The 26,957-nt window shown below is 44.9% G+C and overlaps 1 protein-coding gene across 3 annotated transcripts in view; it reads right to left on the bottom strand.

The window, feature by feature from the left end:
* The window catches only part of c5 (complement component 5), a 223,942-nt gene that overhangs the window by 190,711 nt on the left and 6,274 nt on the right, over positions 1–26,957 (bottom strand). For 2 of the 3 annotated variants that reach the window (XM_072488563.1, XM_072488561.1), the window contains exons 2-7: positions 24,884–25,076; positions 22,194–22,356; positions 21,485–21,555; positions 21,104–21,195; positions 13,181–13,263; positions 10,559–10,649 (exon numbers count right to left, since the gene is read on the bottom strand). In XM_072488563.1, coding sequence (XP_072344664.1) covers positions 10,559–10,649; positions 13,181–13,263; positions 21,104–21,195; positions 21,485–21,555; positions 22,194–22,356; positions 24,884–25,076 — 693 coding nt within the window. Of the gene's footprint in view, positions 1–10,558; positions 10,650–13,180; positions 13,264–21,103; positions 21,196–21,484; positions 21,556–22,193; positions 22,357–24,883; positions 25,077–25,890; positions 25,990–26,957 lie in introns of those variants that run through there. The other variant, XM_072488562.1, reaches the window with a different exon arrangement.

Below are 26,957 nucleotides of genomic sequence, written 5' to 3' on the forward strand. Positions count from 1 at the left end.
GACAGAGCGCACAGAACGCTTGCGAGTTTGCCGCCGTGGGCGAACGAGCCACCGAGGGTGATGGTGGTACGAATGCACAGGTTCCTGAATAAGGAACAGATTTTGCATTGGGTTAAGCAGACACAGAACTGTAATTGGGAGAATAATATTCTGCGCATCTACCAAGATCTGGGTGCGGACCTCATTTCAAGCGGAAGGTGAAGTTTGGTCTACTTTATCCAGCTCATTTATGGGTCATCTATGAAAAGCGACAATTTTACTTCGAGTCGCGGATGAAGCAATGGACTTTGTGAAAAGCGAAGGTCTAGACAGAAACTGAGGTGACTGATCTTTGCTGTAGGGACTCTTCTAAAATTGTTCTTACTCTTGCACTACATGAGAAATGCCTTTTGTAACGTTTTTTGGGCTGTTGCAAAGTTTTGTGAGTTAACTTTATACTGGTGGGGGAAGGGTGGGTGAATCTTTGATGTTTTTTCTTTGGGTGGGTTTGGGTGGAAATCTGCCTTTCGAATAGGTATGTCTGAGCGGCGGGAGGGTGAGGGAACAATAGGAGGTAAGATGTCTGGCGCCATGATGAGAAGCCGCCCGACCAGGCTGATCATGTGGAACATCAGAGGACTGAATAGGCCAGTTAAGAGAGCTTGCAAGTTGACTTCCGGGTGCGGCGATGACCAGCTGAGTCGCACGTTTCGGCAGCTCCCTGTGAAACGGACTTTTGGGCTCTTGATAGGAGCCCAAACGGCAATTTTAACGGCTGAAAACACCGTGCGGTAAAACAGAAGGGTGTTCCCCCTGGACACGGATGGAAAAAGGAGAGGAAAGTAGCCGGATTGCAGCGGATCCTTTGGAGCAGCGGCAAGGAAGGCAAGCAGAAACCAAGATGGCGTCGGAAGGTGGCAGTTTCATATGGGGCCCTGAACAACAAGAGTTTTTGAAACGCTGTGTGGAGGAGATAAAAAAGGAAATGAAGAAAGAGTTGTTGGCCCCGATATTACAGGCGATTGAAGGGCTGAAAGAGGAACAAAAGACCCAGGAGCAGGAGCTTCGGGTCGTGAAGGCGAAAGCAGCAGAGAATGAAAACGATATACAGGGCCTGGTGGTGAAGTCGGAGATACAGGAGGCACACCAGAAACGATCTGTGGAGAGGTTGGAGGCACTGGAAAATAACGCAAGGAGGAACAACTTGAGGATTCATGGCCTTCCTGAAGGTGTGGAGGGGGCGGACGTCGGGGCATATGTGAGCACGATGCTGCACTCGTTAATGGGAGTGGAGGCCCCGACGGGTCCGTTGGAGGTGGAGGGAGCATACCGAGTTATGGTGCGAGGATCGAGAGCAGGAGAAGCTCCCAGAGCCATAGTGGTGAGATTTCTCCGTTTTAAGGATAGAGAAATGGTCCTTAGATGGGCGAAGAAAACTCGGTGTAGTAAATGGGAGAACGCGGTGATCCGCGTCTATCAAGATTGGAGTGCGGAGGTGGCGAGAAGGAGGGCGAGCTTTAATCGGGCCAAAGCGGTACTTCACAAAAAAAAGATAAAGTTTGGAATGCTGCAACCGGCAAGACTGTGGGTCACATATCAAGGGAGGCACCACTACTTTGAGACGGCGGATGAAGCGTGGACTTTTATTGTAGAAGAAAAATTGGAATGATTGGACTACGAAAATGAACGTTTGGACAAAGTGGTGGGACGAGTGGGGGGGGGGGGGGGGGCGAAGAGGGATTGTATGATTAATCCTGCGGTATGGTAACTTTTCTTTCTCCCACAGGTGGTGATGGGGGGAGGTGGGGAGGGAGAGGAGATGGGGCGTTGGCCATGGGAGGCGGGGCCGAGGGAGAGGCGCGGGCTTGGTTCCCGCGCTATGATAATTATGGCGGGAATAGAGAAGCAGGAAGGAGGGGGCGCCGCACGGGGCGAGCCGTGATCACGGGGGGAAGCCGAGGTCAGCCAGAGTTTGCTGACTTCTGGGAGCAACATGGGGGGAGTAATTACGCTAGCGGGGGGTCTAGCGGGGGGGGGGGGGGGGAGGGGGGAATTACTGGGTTGCTGCTGCTGGGGAAAGGGGGGAGTGGGTACGGGAAAGGATGGGCGGGGGGGCACCGTCTGGGAGAAATACAGCTGTGTGGGAACTGGGCGAGAAGCTGGAAAAAGATGATGGCTAACCGGCAAGGGGGGGGTGGGGGGGGGTGGGAAGCCCCCCAACTCGGCTGATCACGTGGAACGTGAGGGGGCTTAACGGGCCGATAAAGAGGGCACGAGTACTCGCACACCTTAAGAAACTTAAAGCAGATGTGGTCATGTTACAGGAAACGCACCTGAAACTGATAGATCAGGTTAGGTTGCGCAAAGGATGGGTAGGGCAGGTGTTCCATTCGGGGCTGGATGCGAAAAACAGGGGGGTGGCTATATTAGTGGGGAAGCGGGTAATGTTCGAGGCAAAGACTATAGTGGCGGATAACGGGGGCAGATACGTGATGGTGAGTGGCAAATTACAGGGAGAGATGGTGGTGTTGGTAAACGTGTATGCCCCGAACTGGGACGATGCCAATTTTATGAGGCGAATGCTAGGACGCATCCCAGACCTAGAGACCGGAAAGCTGATAATGGGGGGAGACTTTAACACGGTGTTGGAACCAAGGCTGGATAGGTCGAAGTCCAGGACTGGTAGGAGGCCGGCAGCAGCCAAGGTGCTGACGGATTTTATGGAGCAGATGGGAGGGGTGGACCCGTGGAGATTCAGTAGACCTAGGAGTAAGGAGTTCTCGTTTTTCTCCTATGTCCATAAAGTCTATTCACGCATAGACTTTTTTGTGTTGGGTAGGGCATTGATCCCGAGGGTGAGGGGAACGGAATATACGGCTATAGCCATTTCGGATCATGCCCCACACTGGGTAGACTTGGAGATAGGGGAGGAAACAAGAGGGCGTCCACCCTGGAGAATGGACATGGGACTAATGGCGGATGAGGGGGTGTGCTTAAGGGTGAGGGGATGCATTGAAAAGTACTTGGAACTCAATGACAATGGGGAGGTTCAGGTGGGAGTGGTCTGGGAGGCGTTGAAGGCGGTGGTTAGGGGGGAGCTGATATCAATAAGGACACATAAAGGGAAGCAGGAGAGTAAGGAACGGGAGCGGTTGTTGCAGGAACTTTTGAGGGTGGACAGACAGTATGCGGAAGCACCGGAGGAGGGACTGTATAGGGAAAGGCAAAGGCTGCATGTGGAATTTGACTTGCTGACCACAGGCACTGCAGAGGCACAATGGAGGAAGGCGCAGGGTGTACAGTATGAATATGGAGAGAAGGCGAGCAGATTGCTGGCACACCAATTGAGGAAAAGGGGAGCAGCGAGGGAAATAGGGGGGGTGAGAGACGAAGATGGAGAGACGGAACGGGGAGCGGAGAGAGTGAATGAAGTGTTTAAGACATTTTATAAAAAATTGTATGAAGCTCAACCCCCGGATGGGAGGGAGAGAATGATGGAGTTTTTGGATCGGCTGGAAATTCCCAAGGTGGAAGAGCAGGAAAGGATGGGATTGGGAGCACAGATCACGGTAGAAGAAGTGGTGAAAGGAATTAGGAACATGCAGACGGGAAAGGCCCCGGGACCGGACGGATTCCCAGTTGAATTTTACAGAAAATATTTGGACTTGCTCGCCCCGCTACTGACGAGGACCTTTAACGAGGCAAAGGAAAGGGGACAACTGCCCCCGACTATGTCAGAAGCAACGATATCGCTTCTTTTAAAGAAGGAAAAGGATCCGCTACAATGCGGGTCCTACAGACCAATCTCCCTCCTCAATGTAGATGCCAAGGTCTTGGCCAAGGTAATGGCAATGAGAATAGAGGAATGTGTCCCGGGGGTGGTTCATGAGGACCAAACTGGGTTTGTGAAGGGGAGACAGCTGAACACGAACATACGGAGGTTGTTAGGGGTAATGATGATGGCCCCACCAGAGGGTGAAACGGAGATAGTAGTGGCGATGGATGCCGAGAAAGCATTTGATAGAGTGGAGTGGGATTATCTGTGGGAGGTGTTGAGGAGATTTGGGTTCGGAGAGGGGTATGTTAGATGGGTGCAGCTGTTGTATAGGGCCCCAGTGGCGAGTGTGGTCACGAATGGACGGGGATCGGCATATTTTCGGCTCCATAGAGGGACAAGGCAGGGATGTCCTCTGTCCCCATTACTGTTTGCACTGGCGATTGAGCCCCTGGCGATAGCGCTGAGAGGTTCCAAGGGATGGAGGGGAATACTTAGGGGAGGAGAAGAACACCGGGTATCTTTATATGCGGATGATCTGCTACTATATGTGGCGGATCCAGCGGAGTGGATGCCAGAAATAATGCGGATACTTGGGGAGTTTGGGGATTTTTCAGGGTATAAATTGAACATGGGGAAGAGTGAGCTGTTTGTGGTGCATCCAGGGGAGCAGAGTAGAGAAATAGAAGACCTACCGTTGAGGAAGGTAACAAGAGACTTTCGTTACCTGGGGATCCAGATAGCTAAGAATTGGGGCACATTGCACAGGCTAAATTTGACGCGGCTGGTGGAACAGATGGAGGAAGATTTCAAGAGATGGGATATGGTAGCATTGTCAATGGCAGGGAGGGTGCAGGCGGTTAAGATGGTGGTCCTCCCGAGATTCCTCTTTGTGTTTCAGTGTCTCCCGGTGGTGATCACGAAGGCTTTTTTCAAAAGGATAGAAAAGAGTATCATGGGTTTTGTTTGGGCCGGGAAGACTCCGAGAGTGAGGAAGGGATTCTTACAGCGTAGTAGGGATAGGGGGGCGCTGGCACTACCGAGCCTAAGTGAGTATTATTGGGCCGCTAATATTTCAATGGTGAGTAAGTGGATGGGAGAGGAGGAAGGAGCGGCGTGGAAGAGATTAGAGAGGGCGTCCTGTAGGGGGACCAGCCTGCAGGCTATGGTGACAGCCCCATTGCCGTTCTCACCAAGGAACTATACCACGAGTCCGGTGGTGGTAGCTACACTGAAGATTTGGGGACAGTGGAGACGACATAGGGGAAAGACCGGAGCACTGGGGGGGTCCCTGATACGAAACAACCATAGGTTTGCCCCGGGGGGAATGGATGGGGGATATGGAATGTGGCAAAGAGCAGGTATAACGCAATTGAAAGATCTATTTGTGGATGGGAAGTTTGCGAGTCTGGGAGCGCTGACCGAGAAATATGGGTTGCCCCAAGGGAATGCATTCAGGTACATGCAATTGAGGGCTTTTGCGAGGCAACAGGTGAGGGAATTCCCGCAGCTCCCGACACAAAAGGTGCAGGACAGAGTCATCTCAAAGAAATGGGTGGGGGACGGTAAGGTGTCGGATATATATAGGGAAATGAGAGACGAAGGGGAGACTATGATGGACGAACTAAAAGGGAAATGGGAAGAAGAGCTAGGGGAGGAGATTGAGGAGGGGATGTGGGCAGATGCCCTAAACAGGGTAAACTCGTCGTCCTCGTGCGCCAGGCTAAGCCTGATTCAGTTTAAGGTATTACACAGGGCACATATGACTGGAACACGGCTCAGTAAATTTTTTGGGGTGGAGGATAGGTGTGCGAGGTGCTCGAGAAGCCCAGCGAATCATACCCATATGTTTTGGTCATGCCCGGCACTACAGGGGTTTTGGATGGGGGTGACAAAGGTGCTTTCGAAAGTAGTAGGAGTCCGGGTCGAACCAAGCTGGGGGTTGGCTATATTTGGGGTTGCACAAGAGCCGGGAGTGCAGGAGGCGAAAGAGGCCGATGTTTTGGCCTTTGCGTCCCTAGTAGCCCGGCGCAGAATATTGCTAATGTGGAAAGAAGCCAAGCCCCCGGGGGTGGAGACCTGGATAAATGATATGGCGGGGTTCATAAAGTTAGAGCGGATTAAGTTCGTCCTAAGGGGGTCGGCTCAAGGGTTTACTAGGTGGTGGCAACCGTTCGTCTAATATCTTGCGGAAAGATAGATAGGGGAGAACAAAGAAGGCAGCAGCAGCGGCCCAGGACTTTGGGGGGGGGGGGGGAGGGATGGGGGGGGGATGGGGGGGGTGGCCTGAGACAAGGCAGTTGCCAATTAGGGCTAGTTTTTATTTTTTGTTATTTAATATTTATTTATTTGTTGTTGTTTTTGTTTAAATTTAAAAAGGTCATTATTATCTGTATTGTTACAATGTTGTGTAAAGGATGCACAATGTACTGTGTTGGTTGACCAAAAATTTTCAATAAAATATTATTTAAAAAAAAAAAGAGAGCTTGCAAGTTCGCACATTTGAGGGGATTGAAGGTGGACGTGGTAATGCTACAGGAGACACACCTGAGGGTAATTGATCAGACCAGACTGAGGAAGGGATGGGTTGGGCAGGTATTTCACTCGGGGCTGGATTCTAAGACTAGAGGGGTCGTAATCCTGATTAATAAGCGAGTGTCATTTGAGGCGGGGATGTTGCGGATGTGGGGGGTAGATATATCATGGTTAGCGGGAAGCTGGAAGGGTTGCCGGTGGTGCTTGTGAATGTCTACACACCAAACTGGGATGATGTGGAGTTTGTAAGACGGATGTTAGGGAAGATCCCGGATCTGGATTCACACAAGCAGATCATGGGGGGGGGGGGACTTTAATACGGTCATTGACCCAAGGCTGGACCGGTCCATTTCAAGGACAGGCAGAGTGCCGGCAATGGCGAAGGAACTAAAGGGATTCATGGAGCAGATGGGTGGGGCAGACCCATGGATGTTTGGACGGCCAAGAGCAAAGGAGTTCTCCTTCTTCTCACATGTACATAAAGTATACTCCCAGATCGACTTTTTTATTTTGAACAGGGCTTTACTGGCGGGGGTGATTGACACCGAGTATTCGGCGATTGCTGTGTCGGACCATGACCCACATTAGGTGGACCTACAGGTGAGCAAGGAGGGTGGTCAGCGCCCGCACTGGAGATTGGATGTAGGACTATTAGCAGACAAGGGGGTGTGCGGGCGGGTGAGGGAATCCATCCAGAACTACCTGGAGATCAACAATACGGGAGAGGTCTCAGCAGCAATGGTTTGGGATGTACTGAAGGCAGTGGTCAGAGGGGAGCTGATTTAGATTCAGGCCCATAGGGAGAAGGAAGAGAGGGCAAAGACGGATAGGTTGGTCGGGGAAATACTTCAGGTAGACAGGAGGTATGCGGAGGCCCCGGAGGTAGGATTACTGAAGGAACGAAGGAGGCTACAGCTGGAATTTGGCTTATTATCTACGGGGAAGGCGGTGGAGCAGTTGAGGAAGGTGAGGGAGGCGATATGTGAGTATGGAGAGAAGGCTAGGAGAATGCTGGTGCACCAGCTCAGGAATAGGGAAGCAGCTAGGGAGATAGAGAGAATGAAGGACAGAGGAGGGAACACAATCTTGGACCCAGCAGGGGTCAACGGAATGGTTAAGGAGGCTATGCGAGTCAGAAACCCCAGCTGGAGTGGGAGGAATGAGGCAATTTCTGGGAGGGCTGGAGTTCCTGAAGGTGGACAAAAGGTTAGTAGAAGGGCTGGGAACCCCAATAGGGATTGAAGCAATAGCAGATGGACTGGAGGTCATGCAGTCGGGCAAGGCCCCGGGACCAGATGGTTACCCAGTGGAATTTTATAAAAAGTACTCTGAGATGCTGGGCCCACTTTTGGTGAGGATGTTTAACGAGGCAAGGGAGCGTGGTGTTCTTCCCCCGACAATGTCACAGGCCTCGATCTCACTGATCCTGAAGCAGGAGCAGGACCCTGAGCTATGCGGGTCTTACAGGCCGATCTCCCTTTTGAATGTTGATGCCAAACTGTTAGCTAAAATCTTGTCCTCAAGGATAGAAGACTGTGTCCTGGAGGTGATAGGGGAAGACCAGACACCATTCGTTAAGGGTAGGCAGCTAACGGCAAATGTTAGAAGGCTCTTGAATATAATCATGATGCCCTCGGAGGGAAAGGAGGTGGAGGTAGCGGTCGCAATGGACACAGAGAAGGCCTTTGACTGGGTGGAATGGAACTATCTGTGGGAGGTGTTGGGCGGTTCGGATTTGGTTGGGGTTTCATCGACTGGGTCAGGCTGCTGTACCAGGCACCAGAGGCGAATGTTCGAACGAACCGTCTGACATTGGGCTTTTTTAGACTGCACCGGGGGACAAGGCAGGGATGCCCCCTCTCTCCGTTGCTGTTCGCTCTGGCCACTGAGCCACTGGCTGTGGCGTTAAGAGCTTCCAGGGGCTGGAAGGGGCTGATCCAGGGTGGGGTGGAACGTAGGGTCTCGCTATACACCGATGACCTGCTCCTGTATGATTCCGACCCGTTAGAGGGGATGGGAGAGATCATGAGGATTTTAGGGGAATTTGGCCGTCTTTCGGGGTACAAATTGAACATGGGTAAAAGCGAGATGTTTGCAATCCAGGCAAGGGGGCAAGAGAGGAGACTGGGAGAGCTGCCGTTCAGAGTTATGGGAGGTAGCATCCATTATTTAGGGATCCAGGTGGCACGAGATGGGGGCCGTTACATAAACTAAACTTGACCCAGTTAGTGGAACAAATGAAAGAGGACTTCCGAAGATGGGATATGCTCCCGTTATAACTGGCAGGGAAGGTACAGACAGTGAAAATGACGGTCCTCCCGAGATTCCTGTTTGTTTTTCAGTCCCTCCCCATCTTTATCTCAAAGGCCTTTTTGAAGCGGGTAAGTAAGGTGATCTCCGGTTTTGTTTGGGCGGGTAAAACCCCGCGAGTGAAGAGGTGATGCTGGAGCGTGGCTGGGGGAGGGTGGGCTGGCGCTGCCAAACTTTAGCAACTATTACTGGGCGGCAAATATAGCCATGATTAGGAAGTGGGTAGTGAGGGAAGGGTCGGTGTGGGAGCGAGTAGAGGCAGCATCTTGTAAGTACACAAATTTAGGGGCATTGATCACGGCACCTCTGTCGTTCTCGCCGGCCCGGTGCTCCACAAGCCTGGTGGTAGTGGCGGCCCTCAGTGTCTGGGGGCAGTGGAAGAAACATGTGAGAGCGGAGGCAGCATCGGTTTGAGTTCCAATCTGTAGCAACCATTGGTTTGCCCCAGGGAGACCAGTTGGAGGGTTTCGGGGATGGCAGAGAGCAGGGATCGTGAGGATGGGAGATTTGTTTATAGATGTGAGCTTCCCCGGTTTGAGGGAGTTAGAGGAAAGTTTGAGTTGACGGGAGGGAATGGGTTTAGGTATCTGCAGATTTGGGATTTCTTGCGAAGGCAGGTTCCAACTTTCCCGCTCCTACCGCCACGGGGATACAAGAAAGGGTAATTTCTAGAGTATGGGTGGGAGAGGGAAGGTCTCAGATATCTATAAAGAACTCATGGAGTCAGAAGAAATGCAGACAGAGGAGCTAAAGCATAAATGGGAGGATGAGTTAGGGGAAGAGATAGAGGCAGGTCTCCGGGCGGATGCGTTAAGCAGGGTCAACATGTCCACATCATGCTCCAGGCTTAGCCTGATTCATTACTGTTCAAGGAAGAGGTGTGAGGGAGGTAGAGGGTCTTTGCACTATGTTTATAGTTGTTTGTATATGGTTTACTGTTATAAAATCACAAATGCCTTAATAAAATATTTTACAAAAAATAAATGGTGCCCTGATCTCTGTGAAGCTGCCGTTTCCTGCTTTAGCAGGCCCCGTCCCAGCAGGGTGACACCATAAACTACACCCCCAGATTCTCTGTACATTGAGTGCCAGGAAATCTGACTGAAAACACAGCTGTGCATCAGGAGAGGTACATGCGGCTTTCAGTCTGAAAGTGACACTCTGTCAGATTTTGGGACAATTCCACCCTTTGTTTTCCACCTGACAAAACTGTATTGCAATTGTGGTTGTAATGTATTCAACCTCATTCCTGGAATCAGAATTCCTACTTCACTGGGACGCACCACTATGCATTATTGATCACTCTACAAAAAATAAGTGTGCAGCATCGTAATGGGGCCATCTTCCTTTATTTATTTTTATCACATCTTGGCATTTTTAATGTTTATAACATGATTTTAAAAATTACCTTTGTGTTACCACATTAAAACAAACTGATAATCTTTTTTCAATAAATTATTTTTTTCCAATTAAGGGGCAATTTAGCATGGCCAATCCACCTACCCTGCAATCTTTGGGTTGTGGGGTGAGACCCACGCAGGCACGGGGAGAATGTGAAAACACCACACGGATAGTGACCCGGGGCCAGGGTTGAACCCGGGTCCTTGGCGCGTGAGGCAGTAGTGCTAACCGCTGCGCCACCGTGCCGCCCCACAAACTGATAATCTAAATGAATTGGTCCCAATGTTGATAGCTTTGAACTCTCATAGTGCAGCCACAAGATCTAATTCAAAACCATTTTTACAAAATGAATAAACAAGTGCCACTATATATATATTATCTGAAACAGATGTAGGACAACGTGTTAATAGTATTATAATCAAAGAATTTCCTGTAAACCAGTCTCAATCACTAGGCTTTTTACTTACGTTGAAGTTTTGTAACTATTTTAAACAATTGATTCGTTTATACCCAAAGTTCAAAATACAACTCAATATAAAGTAATTAGTCAATAATTACCTTGCTTTTACAGTTATGGTAAATCTTGTAAATTCTTTAAAGGAAATGTAGTGTTTTTCTGGCTCGATAGAGATTCGAAATGTTGGTAACACTGAAAAGGTATCAATAGTTTTCCATCAAATTATATTCTGATGGGCTGACATAACTCATCAGCTACAAAGTGTCTAATTGGGAAGAATTTACTTTCCACAGGTTTGTTCACATTTCCAGCCATTTCGGTCATTGGACCTGATATTTAGATTGCTGCTTTAAGCATCACTTCTTTCACAGGGTGAGGGTGTTGCCATTTTTATTGCCCAACCCTAATTGCCCTTGAGAAGGTGGTGGTAAGCTGCCTTCTTGAACCACTGCAGTCCATTTCAATGTTGTGAACATGGGGCGTCATTCTCCGACCCCCCGCCGGGTTGGAGAATCGCCAGGGGCTGCCGTGAATCCCGCCCCCGCCGGTTGCCGAAGTCTCCGGTACCGGATATTCGGCGGGGGCGGGAATCGGGCCGCACCGGTTGGCGGGCCCCCCTCGCTGGATTCTCCGGCCCGGATGGGCCGATGTCCCGCCGATAAATTGCCTGTCCCGCCGGCGTGGATTAAACCACCTTTTGAACGGCGGGACAAGACGGCGTGGGCGGGCTCGGGGGTCCTGGGGGGGGCGCGGGGCGATCTGGCCCCGGGGGGTGCCCCCACGATGGCCTGGCCCGCGATCGGGGCCCACCGATCCGCGGGCGGGCCTGTGCCGTGGGGGCACTCTTTCCCTTCCGCCTCCGCCACGGTCTCCACCATGGCAGAGGCGGAAGAGACTCCCTCCACTGCGCATGCGCAGGAAACTGTCAGCGGCCGCTGACGCCCCCGCGCATGCGCCGCCCCAAGATGTAATTTCCGCGCCAGCTGGCGGGGCAACAAAGGCCGTTTCTGCCAGCTGGCGGGGCGGAAATCCCTCCGGTGTCGGCCTAGCCCCTCAATGTTGGGGCTCGGCCCCCAAAGATGCGGAGCATTCCGCTCCTTTGGGGCGGCGCGATGCCCGTCTGATTGGCGCCGTTTTGGGCGCCAGTCGGCAGACATTGCGCCGTTTGGGGAGAATTTCGCCCATGATTTGCAATTTGGTAAATTAACAATAATTAGAACTAAGAACTTTTCTAATTCTGTTAAAACTGGTGATAAATATACAGTTTGTCTCAGCTTCTTAAATATAATAATATAATCTTTAATATTGTCACAAGTAAGCTTATATTAACACTGCAATGAAGTTACTGTGAAAAGTCTCTAGTCGCCACACTCCGGCACCTGTTCGGGTACATTGAGGGAGAATTCAGAATGTCCAAATCACCTAACAACACGTCTTTCGGGACTTGTGGGGGGGAACCGGAGTCCCCGGAGGAAACCCATGCAGACACGGGGATAACATGCAGACTCCGCATAGACAGTGACCCAAGCCGGGAATCAAACCTGGGGACCCTGGTGCTGTGAAGCAACTGTGCTACCATTCCACCCTTGGTAGAATATGATTTAAAATAGGAACCAAAACATTGTATGTTACTATAAAGCATTGGACTAATAAGCTTAACTATTATCTAAACACAACAAACGCTTATTTGGTTTCTTTAATTTTCTCTTTACTCACTGCCCTACTCAACATAAAGTAGTTATTTTCAGAACCCTGGATTTTGCAGTCAAGATCATGTTGTAGTTTTCAGCGCTCACCATTATTAAACAGTAAATCAGACATCAATATCCAGTGGCTGCACATATACAGTTAAGTGTGGAATGCAGCAAGATATTGTCCAAGTTGTCCTGCTACTCCAGAAACTTCATTATTTGAGAATCCTGCCATGCGAGTTGGCATTGAGAGACAGGAAGGATGTGAAGTTGCAGTACTTATCTACTAGATTTCCACTAAACATATGAGAAAAGAATTAGAGCGTGTCCATTACACTCTAGGTGAGTTTTTCATGGTGTGATAAGTGTCAATTACTGCCAAACAACCTATTTGGCACCAAAAATTAACTTCTGCAAGTGTGGAGTTCATTCCTTCAATGTATAATTATTGCTGAAAATTTAATTTAAATAAAATTAAAACAAAAAATGCTGGAAATACTCAACTTGTCTGGCAGAAACCTGATGATGGGTAAACAACCTGAAATGTTAATTCTGTTTTTTTCTCTACACATAATGCCAGTTGCAGTATTTCCATCATTTTTTGTTTTTGTTTCAGATTTCCAGCATCCAAATTACTTCTTTAAAAAAAAAAATTCTGCCTCATGCTTCTCTGTATCAAACTAGGGTGAACTAATAAAAGATCAGTAAAAGAAAATGCCTTTTGCAGTAAAACATTCCTGGTCAGAAGCAGAGAATATTCTGAGTTCCAGTAAAACCCTCTGCTGTGCAGTAACCTTTCTATGATCCTGTCATACCTCTAGAATTGAACTGCAATTATCAAAGCCATGTTTTGATATTGTGCATGAACACGAGAGATATTTACATGTGGATTGCTACAATTTGTTTCCATTTTAAAGCAGTCCTTTAGTGCAAAAGCAACTTAAAGCTGAAGCTTTTTACATGTCAAAAATAATAAAAAGAATTCACACTTATTTGCCCATGCTCGCGTCGGAATATTAAGTATTGATCTACCATATTCTTTGACCTCAAACTGTGTTGAAGTAGATGTTGAGAAGTCATTTTTGTATAAAGCTTCTATTTTCCACAAACCATATCTGAAAAGAAAATCATTGTAAATTAAAACAGTAATAACAGTTTTATTAATCCATCTGATCTTTATATAAATATTTCTCATTTGCAAATCCATTCTTTTGTTACACATGCCAAAATAGTTTTTCTGCCGACAATTTAAGTTGTCAGTATCAAATGATAACAAAGGGAATAAAGACAACTTTTATTTTAGTATGATAGAAAAAAATTACAGAATATATTATCAGCATACATTACAGAACAGAACATCATGGCAGAGTTTTAAATAAATAATTGGATAAATTCCCATTTGGAGATGCACACATAAAATCCTAAATAACTTGGTGTATTTGGAAGATAGGTCAGTTGCACTAACATTTCTCTTGCTCAAAATAAAATTATGTCACTGTGATCTAAATGTTTTATTCAATCCAAGCCTAAATGATATTGCCTGTCAAATAAACATTCTGGTGGTCATATGAAAATTTTAAGCAGCTCAGGTTATCTGCCAGCCTGTTCAATTACTTAGGAGAGTTTAGAACAAAGAACAAACAATACAGTGCAGGCCCTTTGGCCCTCCAAACCTGTGCCGGTCATGATACCACCCTTGACCAAAATCCTCAGATAATTGTACCAAAATATAAAATATAGGTGGGGGAGGGGGTTGGGAAAACAAAGTGTGCTCAGCACCAAAGCTTATTAAGTCAAAAACTTTAATGAATGGATTCTCAAAACTTAGCTTTAACATTTTTTCAAAACAAACATCCTGGGCTGGATTCTCCGGTGGCCGACTCCAAAATCGAGTTCGGCGATGGGCTGGAGAGTCCAAATTCCTGACAGAATCAGGGGCGGCGCCCGCTTTTGCGATGCTCCGCCCCCTCCAAAGCAGCGTGCTCTAGGAGTATGTCGCGCCATTGCCTGAGGCCCGTCCCCCATGCTCCGCCCCCGACCTGCTGATTTCCCGACTGCATGGGCCGCATCGGGAACTCAGCGTAGCGGCTGTGGACTCAGTCCAGCGCCGCCACAGTCGGCGGAGAGCCGATCCGCAGGTAGGGGGGACATTATTTTGGGCTGGGGGCACCGTGGTGGGGTGGTCCGGGGCACACGTGCCAGCCAAAGGGGGGGACTATTTTGCGGGCTGGGTCCGCGAGATGCGTTCGCCATGAAGCTTTGCGCGGCCCTGCAGGCCACCCCCGACACATACGCGACCAGGGACCCGGCAATTCTCCAGTCCATATCGGCTGCTAGAGCCGGGTGCACTACACTGCCTTCCTGCTAGCCCCTAGCAAAATGGGGAATCGGTGGCCGTTTTGTGCCAGTTTTCCCGCTGTTCCCACGCCGGCTTGGGACATAGTCTCCAAATCGGAGAATCTAGACCCCTGTATATTAATGAAGCTAGACTTGCAAAGATAATTTTCCGAAAAGTTATTTTCTTCACCAAACAATGAACCAGACAATTAGATTTGAAATGGTTTGTGTCTCATTTACATTTCTGAAATCTAAATAAAAGTAATTCCCAACGAGCTTTACAAATGCACGGAAACAAGAACAAAAGTAGAAACTTTAGCAAATAAATACTTTTGCAAAGAGCAAATTAAGTACAGAAATGCGAGGTAATTCCAACATAATGTTGATAATGCCTTGTTCACAGTACATATTAACATTTTAGAGGTAATTTTCGGTGAGAGGAAGATGAAAGTCGTAACTATAGAAAATGGAATAAATGCAAATAAAGCAGCGAGAAGACTATTACACTTGAAAGGATGGGCCATGTTGACATATGGGGTTTACAACTACACAGGAAAAATCATAAAAAGCAGCTTACAAAGAAATGCAGGCCAGAGAGTTGTTTTACTTTGGGAGTTGGAGATTCAATTAGTTTTAAAACATTCAGTGAGCACTGGAAAGCTGCAAAATTATGGCGATGGGTGAAGAATAAGACGATTCTAAGGTTTCAATGTGAGTGTTTGCTGGCGTAAGAGTGTCCTGCAGCAGGGGAAAAGACCATATCCAAAATATGCTGTTGTTAGCAGACTCTGGGCAGCAAAAGTGTTACTGTTAGCTGTTTGAGGTCGGCCAATTGGAATCCCAGTTCCCTGATTAGTGGCCCAATTAGGGAACCTCTTTTTTGTATACAACAGGGGGTGTCAGATCCTCTGCACTCCCAGTGTAGTCAGCAAGCTGAATGCACATGGTTGTACTGATGTTGGTTTTGTTAATAAAAGGAATTCTGGTGAAGGGACTTCTGCCTCTGTGGATTTATTACATTAGCTAGCTCTGTGTAGTTTGGGCTCAGGAGATGTCCCTGGAGCCATTTGATAGCTCCATGCAGTCTGGGCTGTGGAGAAGTTCTGCAGAGCTCAGAAGTTGGCAGAATGTCACTGGATCTGTACTGGAAAGGGCTAGGTCTCAGAAGAAGCCCTGGGAGTAATTTATGGCATGGTATAGTTGGAGGGATTGGAGTTTGGTGAGATCCAAGGACTGTCAACCCAGTGAAACTAGGCAGTTATTAAAGAGCTGAAATAGTGACAGTAAGTAAGTAGAGGCTGGATTGCAGACTCGGAAATCCAGATAAATAGACTGTCAGGAGAAAAGATAGGTCTGCAGTTGTTGAAGCAGTGCAAGTTGTGGGCTTTTGAGGGAATTCTGAGGCAGGATCTTTGGGTAAAGAAGTGGCAGGTGGAATACAATGTGAAAAAGTGTGAGGCTATGCCACTTTGTCGGAAGATTGGATGCATAGACTATTTTCTAAATGGGAAAAAGTAGGAAATCAGAAGCAGGAAGGAATCCTAGTTTAAGATTCTCGTAAGGTTAACGTGCAGGTTGATTTGACAGTTAGGAAGACAAATGCAATGTTAGCATTCATGTCGAGAGGGCTAGAATACAAAACCAGGGATGTACTTCTGAGGCTGTATAAGGCTCTGGCCAGACCCCATTTGGAGTATTGTGAACAGTTCTGGGCCCCATGTCTAAGGAAAGATGTGCTGGCCTTGGAAAGGGTCCAGAGGAGGTTCACAAGAATGATTCCTGGAATGAAGGACTTGTCATATGAGGAGTGGTTGAGGACTCTGAGTCTACACTCGTTGGTGCTTAGAAGGATGAGGGGATATCTTATTGAAACTTATAGGATACTGAGAGGCCTAGATAGAGTGACATGGAGAGGATGTTTCCATTAGTAGGAAAAACTAGAACCCGAGGGCACAGCCTCAGACTGAAGAGATGATCCTTTAAAACTCAGATAAGGAGAAATTTCTTCAGCCAGAAGATGGCGAATCTGTGGAACTCTTTGCCGCAGAAGGCTGTGGAGACCAAATCACTGAATGTCTTTAAGACACAGGTAGAAAGGTTCTTGGACTGTGTATGTTGTTGGTGACTTTGTATGAGTGAATAGTGGATTCCTGAAACCTTTTCTTTGATGTTTGTATTTAAAATGTTGAGGGTTGTTTGGGGGTTGGTGGGAGGGAGGAATTGTTGGCCAGGAGATGACATTGTATTTATTACCGTTGATTGTTTGTTGGTGGGTGTAAATTTGGATAAAAATGTGAAAAAGGAGGAGACTAAAAATATATTTTTAAACTGGGAAAAAAAAGAAAGGTTCTTGATTAATCAGGGGTTATGGGGAGAAGGCAGGAGAATGGGAATGAGAAAAATATCAGCCATGATTGAATGGCGGAGCAGAATTGATGGACCGAGTGGCCTAATTCAGCTCTTCTGTCTTATGCTCTTATGATCTTAAGTGAAAAGTTCAGAGTCCCTTGTGAAAGAGGCAGAGTTTTAATGAGATTGATTAGCTCCCACAGTGGAATTTTTCAGTTCCTTACACCAGCGGGATCTTCTGGTGTTGCCAAAGAAAACATAAGAACATAAGAACTAGGAGCAGGAGTAGGCTATCTGGCCCCTCGAGCCTGCTCCACCATTCAATGAGATTATGGCTGATCTTTTGTGAACTCAGCTCCACTTTCTGGCCCGAACATGACCCTTAATCCCTTTATTCGTCAAAACCCTAGTTCTGCTTTCACCTGCCAGTGGAAACAACCTGCCCACATCTATCCTATCTATTCCCTTCATAATTTTATATGTTTCTATCAAATTCCTCCGCATCCTTCTAAATTCCAATGAGTACAGTCCCAGTCTACTCAACCTCTCCTCGTAATCCAACCCCTCAACTCTGGGATTAACCTAGTGAATCTCCTCTGCACACCCTCCAGCGCCAGTACGTCCTTTCTCAGGTAAGGAGACCAAAACTGAACACAATACTCCAGGTGTGGCCTCACTAACACCTTATACAATTGCAGCATAACCTCCCTAGTCTTAAACTCAATCCCTGAAACCTCCTGTAGCATGTTTCCCGAAGGCGGGGTGGGGGTACCATGCAAAAACTTTGTCGGGATTGGAGGTCCTGGCGATGGCCAATGGCTCGCTGCAACTGCTGCAGGAAAACCTGCCACAGGCAGGACCAGAATATCCCGACCATTGTGTTCACTGATGTCAGGGTGGATTGCTCAGAAAACCTGTCTTGGTTATATTTTCTATTTAATGCGCTGTGCTATTTAATATACTAAGAATTATTACAAAAATATGTTCTAAATTCCCTTGGTATCTGTGAGAATAGCTTAAGATATATCATATAAATTATTTATGATAGTTTGTGTTATTGAAAAGAGGATGTAACATGGATTGTACAATGGTGCTGTATTTACGAGGAAGCATTTTATTCACAATGGAATATAGCTCCTGGTGTCGAAATGAAATAAGAGATACACATGAGTATTAGTCAACATGATTGTAATTACAGAGGTGAAGCGACACCAGATGACCCTCAAACTTAATCAATGAGAACAGGTAATTCAGACTACTTCCTGATAAGGAATGAGACGGTCAGATTTAGAGCTGTGTTGGAAAATCAGACTCTTTGTTGGCACAGTTGATCATTGCTTCTGCGGTATAATTCTTCTGAGACACAGTTCAACTTTTGTCACTTCAGGGGAAAAGAAAAGACACTGCCTGTCCTGGCAGATCCTATCACCTTCAAGGATAAGAAAATGCAATGCTGTCTTTACTGCTTCTGTTAAGCATTCATGACATTTTGCTTAATAAATTCTATTTGATTTATAAATATTGACCGTTCATATACCTTGTTAGGCCAGGCACAACTGAGAATTCCATTGCTATAAAGTACGAATTCAGAATTTAAGATGGTTAACAAAAGGATTTTATACCTCAAAACCCCAAACATTTAATGAGATGAGGACATCACTGACAAGGACATGGGTCCAAGCACAGGGTGATCAGATTCATCAGAGATGGCAAGGAGACTGCCCCCAGAGATCATGCCACTACCCACCTGCCAGGGTGTACAGGCAGCGGTCAAATTACCTCAGCATGACCATGGTACAATGCTGCAGGAGCTCTGCAGGGACGCAGTGATGAGCACCGTCCACATGATGGACCGGAGATAGCCTCCAATTGTGTGGTGGGGGTGGGGGGAACCCAATACCTGTGGCTCTGAAGGTCAATTGGCACTATATTTCAATGCTTCCAGGCCCTTCCAGTCTCACAGTCCGCTGCACACAGCTGTGTAATGTTAGTCACTGATGCACTGTTCGGGCGTGTGCGCAGATTCGTCCATTTCAGGACAGACCAGGCCAACCAGGCTGAGATGGCGAGAGGTTTTGCTGACATTGCAGAGTTTCCCTGCATCCAAGGAGCCACTGATTATGGCTCATGTTATCATCAAGGTGCCAGCTGGCCAGCCTTTGTCAACAGGAAGGGCTTTTACTCGATGAACGTTCAGATTGTGTGTGACCACAGGATCCAGATTCTGCAAGTGTGCACACAGTACCTGAGCACAGCCAATGTTGCATATGTTCTTCAACAATCGCAGGTGCTCAGGCTCTTCGCAGCTCCAGCTCGTCTAGATAGGTGGTTGATTGGAGACAAGGGTTACCTGTTGAAAAGGTGGCTGATGATGTCTTTCAGGTGACCAAGGACAAATGCAGAGGATAGGTACAAACAATGCTTTTTAAATCCGAGGTTCTATTCTGAACTAGAAGAAAAAAGTCCCCAAAAGTAAGATGCTGGTTGTGTGTGGTAATTTTTGCTGGATTTGTCTCGTAGTGTTAAAACCAATGGGATGTTGTTTTGGGGAAGGTATATTCTCAACATTTAGGAAAGTAGATAGATTTGGAACGGGGTTATTGTAGTTAATTGTAATTTTTGTTCTGTATTGTTGCCTTTTTTGTGTGTTTACAGTTTAATAGCTTTTTTTTATTTGAATCATTACAAGACTGGGCCTTTCCTCGCTGGTTTTCATCTCTTCCCTCACATTATACCAAATTGCATAATAAATAATTCAGAACCAGAGTTTCAAGTTTCCTTTCTGGGATTTTGGATACCCTTCCGGTTAACATCAGCAGGGTTCTTAACATATTTCGTATCTCTACCCAAACCAATTCTCCACCTTGACCTTTTGAACTAAAGTCATCTCTCACTCTTGTACTAATGTCATCCTGAATTAACAGAGCTACCTCACCACCTTTTCCTAGCTTCCTCTACTTCCAAAATGTCAAATACCCGTGAATATCCAGGGCCCTTACTCAGTCAGTTAAGGTAATGATATCAGATTTCCTTCCCTAAAATTACATTATTTAACCAGATGGGTTTTTACACCAATTGATTATAATTGCCATGGTCACCTTCACTGAAATTAGCTTTATATTCCACATGATTTTATAATCTAATCCTATAATCTTTATTATTGTCACAAGTAGGCTTACACTAACACTGCAATGAAATTACTGTGAAAATCCCCTAATTGCCACACTCCGGCGCCTGTTCGGGTACACTGAGGGAGAATTCAGAATGTTCAAATTACCTAACAGCACATCTTTCGGGAGTTGTGGGAGGAAACCGGAGCACTCGGAGGAAACCACCCAGACACAGGGAAAACGTGCAGACTCCGCACAGACAGTGACCCAAGCCGGGAATCGAACCTGGGATCCTGGTGCTGTGAAACCACAGTGCTAACCACTGTGTTACCATGCCACCCTAATTGAATTTAAATTCCACTAGTTGACATGGTGTGATTCAAACTCATGTCCTCAGAGCTTTAGCCTGGGGCTCTGGATTACTCATTCAATGACATTACCTCCATGCCATTGTCTCCCTCCGTGGCAAAATTGAACATATTATTTTTTGTTTGTAGTGTTCATCAAGTGCTATGAATAACTGTACTGCTTGCTTTTTACAGCATATATTCATTCAACTTTGCACCATTAATGCATTTTACTTCAGTTATAGAATGGCATCATAGAATGCCTACGGTGCAGAAGTAGGTCATTTGCCCATCGAGTCTGCACCAACCTTCCAAAAGAGCACTCTACCCAGGCCCAGTCCCCCACCATATCCGTGTAATCCTGCGCATTGATCATGGTCAATCCACCTAACCTGCACATCTTTGGACTGAGGGAGGAAACTGGACCACTCAGATGAAACCCACGCAGACACGTTGGAGAACGTGCAAACTCCACACAGTTACCCAAGACCAGAATTGAACCCAGGTCCCTGACATTGTGAGGCAGCAGTGCTAACCACTGTGTCACTGTGCCACCTTTACTACATTTTATGCTCAACCACCAACATGACATTTAAAATGTTACCTGGCCTTGTAAACCATACATTCCTTTAATTTTGCAAATTTTGTTTCAGATTCACATGAAAGGACTGCAGACATTTATTTAGAACGAGCTGTTTTCTGTTAAAAAATCTTAAATTAAAATTGACAAAGCACAATTCATTAATAGGAATATGAGTTCCCAGAAAAATAAACTTGATAATTGATTAACAGCAGTAACAATAACAATTTACTTGGGGTTAGATGGAATCTTGAAGTCAGGCACTGGAATTATTCCAGTGACATCTTCATATTCAGCATAGTCCACTTTTACTTCCTCTGGATCCTTATTTACAGAACAAACAAAATTGTTTTAATTTGATTTCCTTCTTCAATATTTAGATATAAAATTCTTTACAAAAGGCTACTTTAAAATAGTGTGTTTATTAAGGGCGCAGATTCTCAATATATCCTGGGATGCCCATCAGTAAGCCACCTATTCTGCAAGTTAGCAGCTTTATACTTATATTTATGTCAGATTTCTGCTACAGTTATGTTACATTTTGGTATAAAATGCAGGCTTTACAGCCAGAACTTTTTAACTGGACCTCAATGCTATAGTTATTTTTTCTCACCTTAAAAGTAATAGCAACTGGTCTTCTGGCTGGTTTGAGTTCTTCATTCAGAGAATAAATTCGGAATTTCACTACGGATGAAAAAGAGCAAAACAATATTGGAAAGAAAACAAAAGAAAGCTTAGGGTTTTCAAGTTTAACAATTATTCTTCACAATGAAATTGTCTCTGGTTCCACTGCCAGGATTATTCACTCTCCTTTTTTGCTGCTCATCCAGAGCTCCCTGAAATGAAGTGAACTAGAATCATGATTACAAAAATCAATAGATGGGCAGTTACACTAGCATTGCACCCAGTAGTGCCCTTCCAAAATGACCCCACTTACATGGGGCTGTCAGGTGCCTGTACCACTAGGGTCAGATCTTCAGCACCCTCCTGCTTCATGAAGCTGGAAAACCTGGTGCCTGCTCACCACTCTTTCTTTTAGAGGTGTAAAACACTTAATCTGCTCCCCTCGCATTTCTACCCATCCAATGGAGCCCACTTGGACCCATTTGAAATCAACAGAATACAAACCAGTCCGGCTCTGTGAAAAGCACAAGATCCACTCCAGGGGACGCAGATGAAAAACTATCACGGGTAGTGTGGGCTGGAGTCTACTGCAGAATTTGAACATGACAAATCAAAGCATGAATTCCATTGGAGAACATAACATTTGTCTGGCTGGGGGGAGAATTTTGCAGTTGGAAAATGGAGATTAAGTCTGGTACCTGACTGATCAGGAGTATAAACAGGTTTGTCTGTCTGGACAAAGAGCAATCCATTCTGGTAAGATACTGGCACTGCTTCCTCTTGAACAAAATCTGAAGAGAGTACTTTTAAGTACACATATTGTTTTTCGTTTTTTTTTCTAGGTAAATCTTTTGGCAAGATCTGTTTTTTAAAAAAAAAAGTGGATTTATGTTTGCACACATACAATCAGTTCTTCTTATTATTATTTCATCCATTATCCAAATCTTTAAATTTTGACCATACAAAATATAGTGTCATGAACATTTTTAAGATATGACGCACTTCAAAATTTAATAATTGGATTCTTCAGTATTTCACAAAAATCATAAAGAAACCTGGTTCCAAACTTATTCACAAGCAGCAGATTACATAAGCACACGTTTTTACTTTCTCCTTTCCCCTCACCGCAATACAACTGTTAGCCTTTTTTAATTTCAGGTACATAAATAACATAAATAAAGAGGGAGAAGATAGTGCAACACATTGTCACTCAATCTTAAAAATTGCAACCACACACTCAGAGTCTGGTGCTTCATGTATTTTAGAGACTATGATAGAGGAGGGATCTGACATGGTGAGACACCAACCACAATTGTACAGAATCAGAGAGGGAGGAAAGGAAGCACAGGTCTAAGTTCGCTGGATGGTGAAGTTGCACACTAGTTCTGCATACAGGAGTCAGGTGAGACCAGGCTACAGAAGGCTGGTGGACATATTGAAAAGCCTACCAGAAAATCTGTACTCAATAGTAAGCAGCATGGAGGGGTCTAGCATTAACTTGAAGCAAGGCTTTGTGGAGAGCTTGGAGTCCATCTTTTGTGAGGATGGATTTTTAACGGATGGATGTTATTCTGCAAAGAGGTCTATGTGTGTGGAAATGATTTGATTAAGCAGAGGAAAGGTTAAATGAGACAGCTTGTCTTGGAGAATTGAGAGATGGAATTGCATAGATGTGTTAAATGCATGTATGTTTAATTAAGATAGGGTCAAATGGATTTATAAGTGAATATGTAGAGTTTAGACATTTGCATTAGGAGATAGACATGGACTTGGTTTTTTCCAGGTATTCAGTTTCAAAGGGGAGTAAGGCTTACACAGCTTGCAAAAGTTTTATGAGTAAACAAGGGAAGGTTATTAAATTTAATTTGACCCGAAAGAGGAGGCATTAGGAAAAATATGATTAAAAAAAAAATATTTTGGAATGTTAACTTCAAAGGGGTGCTGAGAACAATGGAATTGAAGATTAAAGGGAAAAAGGATGCTTGAGGAAATATGTCATATTGGCTGTGTGGGGAAGACATTCTGGAAACAGCATTGTGCTGGAAGAAGATGTGAAGTCCAAGCAGCCAACCAAAAAACCAGGAAAGCCTTACGTTTCAGAAAGAATCTCTGGGTATTCTTGGATTTCCGCAACAGCGTGGAAGAGAGTGAGATGTTGTGTGGTATACCTTTACTACAGCGACAGCAATTTTGCATTGGATATATTACTGGACTTTTATAGTTAAACTTCTAGAAAGGAATGTTGCCTGGAAAATGATTACTTGAGGGTCTGACCAAGTAGGGTTGCTTTTGAAGGATGTTTTGTCAGACTATTTTAAATGTGTAACTATAATCTTGTGTGCTTATGTGTTCTTTTTTTCTTGTTAATAAATCTTTTAATTTTTAAAACCTCAAAAATGGTATTGGAATTGCATGCTGCTAAGATCGGGAGATTTCTTCTTGATTCCAGAATACAAAAAAAAGGTTATGGTCTGTAAGCCAAGTTTCCCTCTTCAATTTGGTTTGTTCAGCAATTAGTGTCCGAGGTGGTCATGCCTTCTGATGAGGTGATACACCAAGGTCCCTTCCATCTTCCCAGGTGGATATAAAAGATCCCACAACATTATTTTACAGAAAAACAGGGGTAGAAAATAATTGGTGTCCTGGCCAATATTTGTCACTCAATAAACACCACAAGAGAAAACAGTTTACCTAGTCATTATCCCATCGATGTTTGTGAGAATTTTCTGTGCACGCATTGGATGTTATTCCTATATTACAACAGTGTAGAAAATTGTTATATATTATATTTATTAAAAACCTTGGTTTAAGATACATACAGACAGCATGCCTGCTAAAACTGTAATTAAGGTTTCAGAAAAGTGAAGTAATCCTTGATTTTAACCATTTACTTATTTACAGATAGATGGCCAAAGGAACATTATTTTGATTTTGGAGGATCCCTTTGGTGCAGATAATTTATGAGGCATGGTGCTTAGTCCTGGATAAACAGGTCATGGGACAGCTTAGTGGGAGAAGGCTGAAGAATGCCTTAAGGAGTGTTTTAATGGTTAACTGTAGAGCTATTACTTTGTTGCTAATGTGATTGATTTTGTATTTAAATTAAAGTTTGTTTTAACACAAACAGTACCTATTGGTCAGTGTTATCATTCCTGTGGTGAAGTATCCTTTCTTCATAGTTTTACCAATTGTAAATTGTTGGGTTGTCATCCAGGATCCTAACAATAATCAAAGTTTCATTGGCTGTAAAATGCTTTGAGATGTCCAATTGCCATGAGAAGCACTATGTAAGTGCAAGCACATCTTTCTTTCAAGGGTTCAAAGGAAATATCGCAAAATAATTTGTCATAGCTTTCTTCAAATATTCAAATTCAAAAAACAGACTTACAGTGAAACTCAAAGATTCTTGATATCCATTTTCTTCATTTATTGTAACATGCCCTTCTGCAAAGATCTTTGCCCTATCTGGATAGCTTCTTAGATTAATTGAAATACGTAATGAATTTGTATATCCATATGTTTGAATCACCACAGTCTCAGCTGCTCCCACTCTAAAGATCTTAGGTGCTGTAACAAGGTACCTGTGAAAAGATAGTTAAATTGAGTTTATCAAATATAGTTAATCAGTCAAAACAATATGCCATAAAATGGATGAAACTATGATGCATGTCAAATACACTCATACAGTTTAATGTACAATAAGTGGACATGGTATCACATTATCCCGACACATTTGCTTAGAAAATATGTCCATGTTAATTTTTTTTATGGTTGGGATTTTATTGGACGTCTCTGAAAATTACATAGCAGCTGAAATATGCTCCAGATTCACATTTAAAAATATAATTGTATATCTGTTGAAGAATGTTTGCATACTGAATCCTACTGTGGTGTTCTTAGATTAATAAAGCTTAAAGCTCTTTCTGAACACCTACAGAGATAATTCAGTCCATCCAGATGTTTAATTAATTCATTATTCCATTATTCAAAAAGATTTGAAGAAAAAGATTTTTACATTTCAGAAAACATCTAATCTTATTGTTTTGTTCTGTTTCAAGACTTATACAATTGCAAAAGTAGTTTTGTAGTTTTCAAATAAAAATAAAATGGTATGCAGTGGTTGGATTTGAAAAGAGCATCCTTACTGCTAAAGGAACTCTAGAAATTTAGGTTAAAAGTTAATATCTATACAACAAATAAATCTATGACCAAAAACTGATTCAATACTATTGAGGCAGCAATGAACTTGCTATTAAACTTCAGAGTCCTATAAAATTGTATGGCGAAGGCAATGCAGCAAAATATACGTTTAATCTAAAATTCTCCATTTTGGAGAAGCACATTATTCACAACATAAGAATAATTTCTGAAAGGTCTTTAAAATAAAGTGCTTACGTGCGTTCATGCCCTTTACTGCTTTGAAACAGAGCCACAAAACTAATAATGAAAAGAAGTTTCATACTCAGATGCTCTCTAAACCATGACAAAGTGAATGAAAACATTATGTCAAATCAAAGGTTATAGTTACTTGGTACTATTTATCTGAGTTCATTGGCGAATTGTGTCACTATTTATTTTTGGTTAATAATATATCAATCTGGTTGTGCTAAGACTAGGGATTGAGAAATACTTTTTGCAAATTATTAAACAGCATACAATTCTCTTCCTTTCACTTTACAAAAATTGAGAAAGCAATTAAGGTGTCACACATATCCATATGGAATGTGTAGTAAAAGTCAATGGCCACAAAACCAAACTTCTGCTGTAAAGGGTCATTACAGATATAGCATTATTTTTAAATAGCTGTTAATTTTGTCCGCGACTTAAGTATCGGTATAAAGTAACAATTATACTGAGGATACTTTCTTTTCACAACTATTTAAAATACAGGTGGCGCATTTTAATGGCCGCATTGTGCGTAAGCGTGAGCGCGACGAGGCCGTTAGGTCACGGGAGAGGTAAAAAAAAAGAACTGTGCCGGGTGCCAATTGCTTTGTAATTTAACCAGCCCCCTCCTGATGGCAAAATCAGAAACTGCTGTAATGTGGAGAGAAACGCATAATTACCACTTAAGAGCAATCTCCATAAAATTAATGTGATCGACCACCTATCTAACGGCTTCCTGTGATTTAACTGCCTCCCCAGTAAGTGGTCACCCAGCCGCTGATTAGTACACATTTTTAAAGACATGAATCTCATAGAAGACTGCTGAGGTGATCCTAGGAGGTTAGTAGCCATCTTGCTCCCAGGCAATGCGTTGGGGGGCACTGAGGTTGTTGCCCTGGTGCTCGGGGGTGGGGAAGCCCCTGGGTGCTGGTCTCGGTCGGGGGGGGGGGGGGGCCTGGGTGCTGGTCGCGGTCGGAGAGGGGGGGGGGGAGCCTCTGGGTGCTGGTCTCAGTCGGGGTGACCTGCCATCTGTGGTGGTGGTGGTGGGGTGAGGGGGGAGCGGAACCGGGAGGGAG

This window comes from Scyliorhinus torazame, chromosome 22 (genome assembly GCF_047496885.1).
Source record: "Scyliorhinus torazame isolate Kashiwa2021f chromosome 22, sScyTor2.1, whole genome shotgun sequence".
NCBI classification, from domain to species: domain Eukaryota; kingdom Metazoa; phylum Chordata; class Chondrichthyes; order Carcharhiniformes; family Scyliorhinidae; genus Scyliorhinus; species Scyliorhinus torazame.